Source organism: Typopeltis vanoorti, chromosome 2 (assembly GCF_054136105.1).
Source record: "Typopeltis vanoorti isolate ZY-2024b chromosome 2, IOZ_Tvanoo_1.0, whole genome shotgun sequence".
Lineage (NCBI taxonomy): Eukaryota > Metazoa > Arthropoda > Arachnida > Uropygi > Thelyphonidae > Typopeltis > Typopeltis vanoorti.
This window is the reverse complement of record NC_143550.1, coordinates 20,437,470-20,449,606: the sequence shown is the minus strand read 5'-3', so window position 1 is coordinate 20,449,606 and position 12,137 is coordinate 20,437,470. Positions and strand designations below refer to the sequence as shown.

Below are 12,137 nucleotides of genomic sequence, written 5' to 3'. Positions count from 1 at the left end.
AGACATCCAAATTTTGCAGAATGATTTGGTTAGATTGGGCAATGAAGAATGGATTTCAGTTTCATGTGGCAAAGAATAAGGTTATGCATTTTGGCATGAAGAGATTACCTAGAGTACAGTATACCACATTGATGTATACTGTACTCTAAGAAACTGACAAAACCAGAGACTTGGGAGTGTTAGTGAATAGGGAGTTAAGTTTAAGGGACAAGTAGCAAAAGTGGCTAAACTTTACCTCATAACGTAATCCATATAGATCACAGGAAAAACAGAATGCATCCTTGTCTCATTTTACTTGATATGTTTGATACATCAAACCATCTTTCAGTACCATCACTTCTAACTGTATACTGAGGCTCAGTACAATGACCTACACAACATGAGTGAAGTGTTCTGAACGGTTTTTCTATTGGTACTTTTTTTTATATACCTTTACCAAATCTACAAAATAAATAGAAATCCTAGTTTTATTTCTGGGATTCTATTTCTCAACTTCAACATCAAATTCCTGACATGCACCCTCAAGGGGTGTACAGGATATGATAGTACTACATGAAAAATTTATATCATTACTAACTTCCTATCTATAATTTTCCTCCAAATAAGTCTGTTACTTGTCAAGAGTCCAACATCATCAGATCTTATATTTCTATCGTCTAAGGCACTTTGTACCGTGTCAATCCACCTATATCGTGGTCTTCCTCTGGGTCGTTTTCCTGCCAACCTGGCAGAGAACACTTGTTTTGCTAATCTTTCCTCGTCCATTCTATTTAAGTGAACATACCACCTGAGATTAGCTTTGCTAACGCATTCCTGGATGCTGACAATGTCAAGTTCTTTCCTAATATCCTCATTTTTAATATGATATTGCCATTGATGCCATCTGTTCACGCCTCTAATCTTTCTCAGGACTCTCATATCTGTGGTCTCTAGTCTTTGGTGAAGTGTTTTACTTCTGACCCAGCTCTCAGATGCATAAGTTAAAACTGGTTTGAACACTGTCTTGTATACAACTAATTTAGTGTTCCGACTAATTTCTCTCTTATTCCATATGAATTTATTCAATGGACTTCCTACCATACCAGCTTTGTTGATTCTGTTGTCTATTTCCATATTTAATTTCCCATCTTCACTAAAAATCGTGCCTAAGTAGCTGAAATGTTTTACTTGTTCCACAGGTTGTCCGTTCACAACCTACTTGAGATTTTCAATGATTCTACCTATTTTCATTGTCTTTGTCTTTTTATTGCTGACCTTCATACGATATCTATTACAACAGTTGTTAAACTTAGTCAGGGAATCTTGCAACAGATTTATTTAGAAGAATAACATCGTCCGCATAAAGCAAAGAGCTGACATTAACATCTCCAATTCTGATATGTTTAATATCACTTTCCTTCATAATGTGATCCATATAGATAATGAATAACAGAGGGGATAATGTACATCCTTGTCTCACACCAGATTTAACATTAAACCATCTTCCTGTACTTCCTTCAATTCTAAATGCTGTTAGAATTCAATTCTAACTCTCTCTTGGCACCTTGTCATATGCCTTTTCGAGATTGACAAAATTTAAATACAGATCTTTGTTATATTCCTGTGCTTTCTCAACTATTTGTCGTAAAGTGAAGCTCTGATCCTGACATCCTCTATTTGGCTTGAATCCAGCTTGTTCTTCACCAAGCTTGTCTTCCACAATTCTTCTCAACCGTTTCTCAACTATACTTGCATAAATCTTGCCAGGAACACTCAGTAGTGAAATACCTCTGTAATTCTCACATTCAGTTTTATTTCCCTTTTTATATATGGGTACTATGAGAGCTCTACTCCAATCATCAGGAATTCGTCCCTCTGTCCAGGACTTCTGAACTATGCAATGCATAGTTCAGAAGTCCTGTAAGACTTTTATGCCACCATACTTCGACATTTCTGATCAAATATCATCTACTCCTGCTGCCTTTCCACATTTCAAATCTTTGATGGCTTTTTCTACTTCAAGTATGGATATGTATTCCTGACTGTATGCCTGCCGAGTGTTTTTTTTTTTTTTTTTTTTTAATCACTGTGATATCACTGCTTGTTTCATTTAGCAATTTTGTGAAGTAATTACTCCATACTTCAAGGATATCTTTTTCTCCGGTTTTCATGTCACCTTTATCATCTCTAACTCCTTTTACAGTACTCTTTCTTCCATTTCTAAGCTTCTTCAACAACCTCCAGAATATCTTACCACCTTCTTGATATTGATTTTCTATGTTCTTGCCAAAGTCCTCCCATGACTTTTGTTTAACTAGTTTTACACAGTGTTTAGCTTTCTTACATTTGTTTCTGTATTCTCTAAGACCACAAGCTGACTTATTTGCCAGGAACTTTTGATATGCTTTCTTCTTTTCCTTCACTGCCTCTTTAACTTCCTGTGTCCACCATGGAGTTCTGATTTTTCTATCCTTGCAGACAACCTCACCACATGCCTCTCTGGCTGAATCAATCAAGGTTTTCTTCAAGGCTTGCCACTGAATCTCCACGGTTTGGTTCCTGTTCTCAAACTCTTTCATTTTTTTCTTCAATAAGCTTTGTGTATTTTAGTCTACAGTTCACATCTGACAGCTGCTCATCTTTTATTCACTTTAAACTTTCTTACATGTTATTCTTTTCAATATGAAATTCAGTTTTATCCTGCTCAAGACTAAATAGTGATCACTTCCAATTTCAAATCCTCTGTACACTCTGGTGTCCTGCACCAGGGAGAAAACATCACTGTCAACAATAACATAGTCAATGAGACTTTTCTTATTCTTTGCCTCTTCTCTCCATGTGAATTTGTGCACATTTTTATGTTGGAACACGGTGTTAGTAATAAACAGTTCATGTCCTAGCAGAAATCCAACAGGTATTTGCCATTATTATTAGCTTTGCTCTTTTCTCCAAATTTTCCAAAAATATTTTTGTATGTCTGACAATTTCTCAACTTAGCTGTTATAAATGTTGAAAGTTTTTCCACTTGATTATACTATAAATTAAAGATGCAAAGAAATCATATTATTGGTTTAATCCTTTATCCAAGTATAAATAAACAAAGTTTGTGCATAAAGTTACTTCACACACTTTGTTTGCTTACACTTGGATAAAGGACTACACCAAGAATATAATTTCTTGGCATCTTTAATTTATAGCTGCCATAAAATGAAAATATTATCCTGACAACCTGTTTAGCCCAAAGCTAGCTTGTTATTCTCCAAGTTTCTCTCTGTTAATTTGTCCTAGCCTCTTTTCATGTATGCTTCTGCATTACCTGGACCACACAGTAGGAAAGTTCTCATTCAATTTTATTTCTCATTTTATGAATGGGATTACCATTAGAGCTCTACTCCTATCAAATTCAGCTAAACTGTGCAACCTATACACCTTAAATCTGTCCTCATAGGGAGCATTACACAGGTTGCCATCTTAGTGACTAATTTCTGAATCATTTCCACCTCCCAATTTCCAAGAAATACAGGCAACCAAATCTGTGACAGTAGGCAACGTGTGGCTGAATCAGTCTTATAAAGAGGAATACTTGTCAATGTGTTCTTCAACATCCAAGTAATCCCACGAGCTATTCAGCCAACTCGTGCAATATGTCCTCTGAATTCCAAATCTCTATCCATCATTAACAGCCAGATCCCTAGCTTCATCAATTTCCTGTAATCTAGTACCATTTGTTTAGCATTTTGGGTCGAACATCATATGCTTCAACTATCGTTCCACATTTCCATTTTTAATGGCTTTTTCTTCCTCAAGTATTGATATGTACTCCTGATTATATTCCTCTTGAATATTTTCTATAACTGCCTGTTTCATTTAACAGTCTTTCAGAATAATTACTCAAAACATCTAAGATAACTATCTTCAAATGAATGGCCAGCAGCACCGGGTGATCCCAAGTGATCATCCTCCCAAGTACTAACCTAGCTCAACATGCTTAACTTCGGTGATCAGACGAGAACCGGTGTATTCAGCGCAATAGGACCACTGACCAATACGTGAATATGACCGTTATGCCCTTCGATTAGAAAAGGCCCAAGTTCGATTCTCATCATGACGGGAGGAATCTTTATATGGACTTTTTCAACTGAAGGTGAGTTAGCCGATCTCATACGGAGGTAGCTTTCTTTCCCGGAAACTGTGGTTTCTCATTCCGCATACAGACCGATTAGAACACATTGCATGTGTTCTAATCGGTCCTTTAGAACACATGCAAGTGGGCAGTAGATGTAGGTGATTGGTAGTAGAGGTTCAGTGTAGTAGTGGAGACAGTGTTGTATAGTAGGTGTCCTCCCATGATGAGTCTTCAGACTCCTTGGAGGTGTCACAAATAATAATCTTCAGTTTTCAAGTAACTTCTCATCTGATTCCTGTAACAGTACTCTTTCTTCCACTTCTAAGCATTTCAATAGCTACCAGAACTTTCTTTATATTTAACTTCTATATTCTTACCAGTCTTCCAAAGACTTCTTTATACTTTTACAAATTGTACTGCTTTTTTTTCTCTCCCTATATTCTCTTAGGGCATCTGCCAAATAACTTGATAGGAACTTTTGATATGCTTTCTTCATATCCAGGACTGCTTCTTCCAGCTGTCACCCAACATGTTCCGATTTTTTTTTCCCCACTTCTTGCAGAAAACTTCAATAGACCTCTCTGGCCAAATCATTCAATGTGTTCTTCAGAGTGTCACTAAGTCTCCAGTTTGATTACGGTTTTCAAACTATTTTTATCCGAATAAGATTTGTATGTTTAAGTCTATAGTTCACCTGAGAGTTGCTCACAGAATATTTCTCATGAATATTTTCAAAAAAACAATCTAATAACATTACTGGCAATGGATGAATAGCAATTTTCCTGGTATTGAACCCTTTGGATACTACTTAGAAGTTTTGATACCAAAAATCTCTTGGATATCATTCTGAGAATCACAAATTCAACCCCACCTGCCTGGTATCAAACTCATTCAATGTAACTAAAATATCAGCTAAATATTAAACTAAAAGGCAACTATATTAGTGAAACAACAGTACCAATAACAAATCTAAGCCCACTTCTATAAACATTATAATATCATGCCCAATTTATATATACAAGCTGTTATTGATTTTTTCCATAATTAACAACAAAAGAAAAACAAACTCATCAACAGTCTGCTGCTCTATTTTACCACTGTTCGTATGGCAATGGTACTGTCTTACCCAAAACTGGACCTATTACAGCTACAAGAGTTGAACCAGCTGATTCAGTTATATTTAACTGAAATGAATACAGCACAGAAAAAATAATTAAAATACAATTTTTCTATATTATCCTACATTTTATCCGTCACAGAAACAACATCAAGGAACAAAATATAGGAACAATTAAACTTGTGTTTAATTATTTTTCTGTGCTCATTAAACAAACACCTAAGCCTAAATATTCATTTGTTAACCAACAGATCAATTGCAGCGTCGTACACATTTCCAAGCATTTAAAAAAATAAAATGTGTGTGTGTAAATATATATATATATATATATATATATATATCAAAACTACAATCAGAAGCATTCAAGACTCTAGAATACAACTGGAATAACAATGGAATATTGCCCTTCAACTGGAAAAGACCATGTTAGATAGATTCTCCTCACGACAAGAGGAATCTTTATTTGGGTTTTTTCAAATGAAGCTGAGTTAGCCACTCTCATATCAAGGTAGCAGGGTTTTTCTTCCTTTAACTCACGTTTTCCATCCTGCATACAGGGAAACTGGCCATGAGAACACACAATTTACAGACAAAAACATTGTCAGTGGTGGACAGTACATGGCACAGATGGTTGTGTGCAGATAGAGAATCAAATAGTAAGGGAGACAGTGAGATGTGTGTGTAGAAAAGCAGAGTAGAGATTACCCTTCAATGTGTCAATTAATAATAATCTCCTATACAGAAAGTTTAACAGGCAATTTGCGAAATTGCATCTTTATTCATAAGCATTCATATTTATACATAAACTAAGTTTGCAAGACTAAAATATTTTATTCAAAAAATAAAATAAACATGTTTAACTAAAAGCAGCAACGCATAAATAAAATGATATAATTTTAATATAAAATACATTTAAAACTGATTTGTTGCTATTTAGAATTTTATACCTAAATTAAAATTTCTAACTAAAATTTTTGTAATCCACTATTTTGTAAACTGCTTCCCATTGCCCTCCAATTTCTCTTCAATTATTTACTAAAACTACAAGACTTCAGTATAAATATTTAAAATTCATAAATTTGAACTTTTATTTCCTATGAATGTCTTATGTTTATCATATTTATTATTATTTCCAAAACCTCATGGAGTCAAAGACTCATCTGGGAGGTCCTTTTATCACACACAGCTCTTCATACAGTGCCTTGAACACATTCAAACTCGTTGCAGATACCACACTATCAGGAAAGGCATTCAATCATTCACAACTCTGCACGGAAAAAACCTGCCTCTCACTCCCCCTACTCACACCCTCTTTATAGTTTCCAAGGATGACCTCTGGTTCTCTCCCAATCTCCCACTATTTTCTGCAGAACCTCTCTAGCATTGATCCCCCCTCTTCCTCCTCTCCACCAGACTCTGCAAGTTGCATCTTCTCAATCTTTCCTCATACTTGACATTCCAGAGGTCAGAAACTACCTTAGTCAATCGCCTTTGGACCCTTTCCAATATCTCTTCATCCTTCTGTAAACCAGGTAACCAAATCTGGGCACAATAGTCCATGTGTGGCCTAATCAAAGCCTAATACAACAGAACAAGAATCTCCCTACTTTTACACATCAATGTCCTCCGCATCATTCCCAGAAACCTTTGTGCTGTCTTCACAATTTTGGTTATGTGTCCCCTAAATTTCAGATCCTTATCCACTATCACCCCCCAGATCTCTTATTTCTTCCACCTCCAACAACATATCCTCACCAAGCATAAATTCTGCATCCTTTGTTTTCCAAATTTTAAAACCTTACATTTTGCAACATTGAACTCGCATCTCCATTTCCATGCCCAATCACTCAATTTATTCAAATCTTCTTGTAAGGCCACAACATCTTCACTACTCTTCATGGTTCGTCCCAACTTTGCATCATCTGCAAACAACTGAATATCTCCATCCAATTGCTTACTTGGGAAATGGAGTAAAACCAGGTTTAAAATAGCTTGATATTTTTAACATTTATTATACCCAAGGTAAAATACTTTCTACATTTATATCTCCTCCTGAGATTTTTATTTAATAAGGTTAAAACACCTTATGGTAACTTGTTCTGGTAAAATACTTATAAGCTCTGTATTACTAAATCTTGGTATTTCTAGCCTGGCTCCCACTGATGAGACCTCAATAAAGGTTTAAACCGGTCTGGGTAATGGACCCTTGCCTTTAATACAAAACATCATACATCTCCTCCAGGAGATGTGCTTTGCATTAAGGGTAAATATTAAGATTAATGATCAGAGCTTATTCTACTTTTACCAAGAGTTGCCTTGGTCTTGCACTACTTTGAGGGTCAGCCAGACTTCCAATACGGGCAGGCGCAAACTTGACTTGTCTGTTTGCTTACTTGGGAAATGGAGTAAAACCAAGTTTAAAATAGCTTGGTATTTTTAACATTTATTATACCCAAGGTACAAGTTAAACAGTAATGGCCCCAAAACAGACCGTTGAGGCACTCCACTAGTGACTTTCCTTTTCCTGGATATCGCTCCCCCATACACAACTTGTTGATACCTATCAGATAGCCAGTCTCCAATTCAAATGCACTAATCTAATATCCAACCCCATCTGCTCTAGTTTGACTATCAATTTATCATGAGGTACTCTATCAAAGCCTTTGCGAAATCCAAGTATATTACTGTGTATCCTTTTCCTCTGTCCAAGGAAGCAGTCACTTTATTGAAATAAGTAAGTAGATTACAAAAACATGACCTTCCTTTAGCAAATCCATGCTGTCCATCAAAGATAATACCATTGTTATCAACACAACTCTGGATCCTAGTTCTCACAAACTTCTTCAACAACTTAACCACAACACCTGACACATAGATAGGCCTATAATTTGATGCTCGAGTTCGATCACCTCCTTTATGAAGTGGCACAATCTTTCCCTCCTTAGGAATTTGACTGAGTGCAAGACTCTTATTAAAAAAATATGTCAAGGCAGGTGTCAACTCCCTGGCACATTCCTTCAGAATACGTGGTGATATATTATAAAGTCCCACAGCCTTATTAACATCTAATTTACTGAACTCTCCATACACCTCTTACTCACTTACAGTCAGTGTCTCCTCCCCATCATCTACTATTCTCAATCTCTCCATGAAGTCACATTCACAAGATTGAAAGACCTTTATGATCTACTCATTAAGTATCTCCACCACACCTGCTGCAACAGCTGTCTTTATACCATTTTCTTCTATCAATGTCATCTTTCCATAATCATTCTTTCTTTTGCTGGCTACATATCGAAAGAACTCCTTAAGATTCTTTTAGCTTCATTAGCCGACTACTATTCATACCTCTCGTTAGCTACCCTCACCAACCAAGTCACCCTCCTTGCCTGGTCTTTGTAGACCTCATGGAATAGGCTATTTCCACTTCCATTTCAAGCTATATTACCTGAAGAAAGTTATTTATGGAATATTAATTAATTTTTCTAAATCAATTTTGAACTGCTTCACTAATGATATCTGGTGAAGAAACAAGTGTATGAAAAAAATGGTAATGAAGAAGCTATACCATAATCAACTAGTAACACAGTGCACCTCCATCATCTCCCCCCCCCCAATTCTCCTCAAATATTTTTCTGGCTTTTTGTTTCAAGTGGCTTACAATCACTTAATTATGAAGACAATCCCAAATTATAATCACTACAACAGTTCAACTAACTGAATGCTTCTTAAAAGGGGGGGGGGGAGCAAGAGAAATAGTATATGTAGCTAGGCAGTGAATCTCTCACATATTTAATTTCTTATATATATGTGTGTGTGTGTGTGTGTGTGTGTGTGATAATCGGCTTTTACTCGGTTGTTGTGATACATTTTAAAAAATAGATTTAATGACTAAAAACCGAGATAACTTATAAAGATTTTAATAAGAATAATGCGACTTTTTCCTCAGGTATTCTTAAAGGACAAGAATAGTAATAAACATTGAAGTATCAAAACAAACTGGAAATTACAGGTAAAAATTGCCACACATAATTGATACATAAAAAACGTTGTGTGTGTGTGTGTGTGTGTGTATACACACACGCACACATATAGTTAATTTCTCATATATATAATTTTTTTTCCTTCAAATTATGCAGCTGATCGCTACTTGCATCGAAAATGGAAGAATGAGAAACGCTTTTGGAATCGAGACCATAACGCCCTCAAGACATACTATTTGCTATTTGGTTGAACAACTGTACTATAAATGTGGCTCCTTGTATTATACACTTTGTCATCTCATTTGTAAGATAAAAGTTATCAAGCCTTCCAAATTACGGAAATGCAAGATTTCTAGCTACAGATGAATTTGGAATTAAATGTTTGTATTTATACAAATGAAGACAATCAATAGTTCCATAATTTCTGAATTAAATCAAGAGAAGTTATTCCCATATAAAAAGGTTTAAAATTCACACAATTGTTCCAAACCAAACAAACAGAAAACTTTACGCTACGCGGAATGAGACCATTAGGCTTAAACTGAAGTTTAATGCAAACTTGAAGAAGGAAAAAAAAATTAATAACTAAACTTAAATAACATTAACAAAAATAAAAAGCATCCTAATCAATCATGATCGTTACATAGCGAGTATAATTTTACCTGAATTTCAAATGATACAACTCCCGCTATATGGGGAAATGCACTTAAATATATTACCCTACAATGGAACTCATTAAACTCCTTTTCGAATTTGAACACAAACCGCACTGGAACACCGGCATTAGTACTTATTACTTCATTTTTGGCGCGAAACTTTAAAGGATGAAATATTAACAAGCATTATATTTAAATTATTTTTAACACAATAAATGTCTTTGAAAATTAAAAATAAATTGTATAACATATTATTAATTATATTTTGCAAATTACATTAATACCTCAATGACGTCAAAGTACGATATGACGTCAGCAAACCGATGGGGGGAAAAAATATATATATATATATATAAATCACATAAGTATATCATATATCATAAAGATTAGAGAATTGATTGAGGTAGATTAGGATGAATGATTGACTGACTGAAGGCAATTCGATTGACTGAATTATTACAAAGATCAGAATTGTGATTGACTGAATGGAGGAAGGACGTGATCACTTCTTTCCGCTAGATAACTGCATTCTTTTGAATAAAAGCTACTTGACTAACATTATAAAAAAAGTGTAATAGTTATATGTGCATTCTTTTAGGTTTTATTCTACCATCGGAGGTGTTTTGTGATTATTGCATTGTACTGGCTCCAATCCAGCCCGAATTCCTATTGTCCCCCCCCCCTCAAAACGAAACGTGTACGAGGTCTATGGCTGTGTCGCCCTCCCCGACACGATGACCAGTGGTGGTTTTTTGGTTTTTAGGGAAGAAGGTAAATCGAGCTGAGCCAAGTAAGTAAATAAATCGAGCTGAGAATTCCCTCCCCCCACCATAACATACACAACAGTGCTTGATTTCTGTGCCACAAATTGCTGCTAGTAGACCTCCCCGGTTTATAGGATTGTGTTGGCAATTCCCGGAACCCGAGATTTCACTTACAACTAATCATGCTGGAAGTTGGAAGTTTTTTCCACTTGGTTAGACTATAATAAATGAAACTAAATTTATTATAGACTAATCATGCTGTCAACATCATGAGTAAGATTGATCCAGACACCTTAATAGAATCGCTCAACAAAGGGCTGACGCTCAGCTTTTTAAAAAAAAAAGCTTCTAAAAAAGTTTGAGCAAGAGTGGCCTGGATTCCTCAATTTATACTCTTTGTCTGGAGATGATGATAATGATGACGAAGACACTGCACAAATGGAGGAGAAACTAGATTTGGTGGTCTCGCGTCAAGGCAGCCCTAATTACACACATGCGGACTTATCATTCATTGAATGATAAGGCCGCATGTGTCCGATAAACGATGTACACTTCGCCAATCATCTGCCGTCATATTTAGGAACACTTCATATCAGTTTCTGTTATAGGCAGTCTATGATCTCAGTTCTGGTCACAAACCGGTACTGTTAAACTTAAGGGTGCACAGCGAACTCATCCCCAGCCAGATCTGCACAAACTTCTCAGAATTCAACATAACCCTACGCACACTTATAAGCTCTGTAGCAACTATTACCTCTCCCGAGGAAATAGACGCAGGCAATCATAAATTTAGAAAGCACAATACATTCTGGCTTGTATTGTGCTTTCGAAATTTCAGTTTTCTTGTGCTTTCGAATTCCCAGCGCAAGCTCACCAGCTCCCAGATGAAATTTTAAACTTAATCCGAGACAAAAACAAGATAAGACGCCGATATCACAAAACTTTATCGACCCTGAATCGCCAAGAGCTAAACAAAGCAACAAACGTATTTCGTTATGCACTTAAAGATTATGGGAACCAACAATGGGAAAGAAAGCTGAGCTCTCTAAAAGTTGAGGATAAATCACTATGGAAACTATCCAAAGTCCTCCGAACAGACCCTCCAACATTCATCTAATTCACGGAGAAAGAGGCATTATGTACAGAGACGGTGATAAAGCAGAAACCTTCGCTAACGCCCTGGGGCCACAGGGCAGCCCTAATTACACACATGCGGACTTATCATTCATTAAATGATAAGTCCACATGTGTCCGATGAACGATGTACACTTCGCCAATCATCTGCCGTGAAAATACGGTATATGTTACACCTCACCAAAGGCAGTATACTCTGTCATCAGGAAACTTAATAACAAAAAAGCCGCTGGACCTGACGAAATCTCCAACAAGGTTATAAGAGAGCCCCATCATAAAGCTTGTCATGTATATAGTAGCCAATATCAATAAAATGCTAACGATCATGTATTTCCCCTCACGTTGGAAACTGACAGATATAATCCTCGTTCGAAAACC

General features: G+C 36.1%; 1 protein-coding gene and 1 pseudogene across 2 annotated transcripts in view; both read right to left on the bottom strand.

The window, feature by feature from the left end:
• The window catches only part of LOC150108864 (GTP-binding nuclear protein Ran), an 87,295-nt gene extending 77,284 nt beyond the window's left edge, over nt 1-10,011 (bottom strand). The window contains exon 1 of one of the 2 annotated variants that reach the window (XM_090403859.1): nt 9,868-10,011. Coding sequence is in view for 1 of the 2 variants with exons in the window: in XM_090403850.1 (XP_090259976.1) it covers nt 9,377-9,420 (44 nt within the window). In the remaining variant the exon portion in view is untranslated. Of the gene's footprint in view, nt 1-9,376; nt 9,666-9,867 lie in introns of those variants that run through there. The other variant, XM_090403850.1, reaches the window with a different exon arrangement.
• LOC150108865 (5S ribosomal RNA) lies at nt 3,905-4,022 on the bottom strand (annotated as a pseudogene).
• Nucleotides 10,012-12,137: the final 2,126 nt, after the last annotated feature.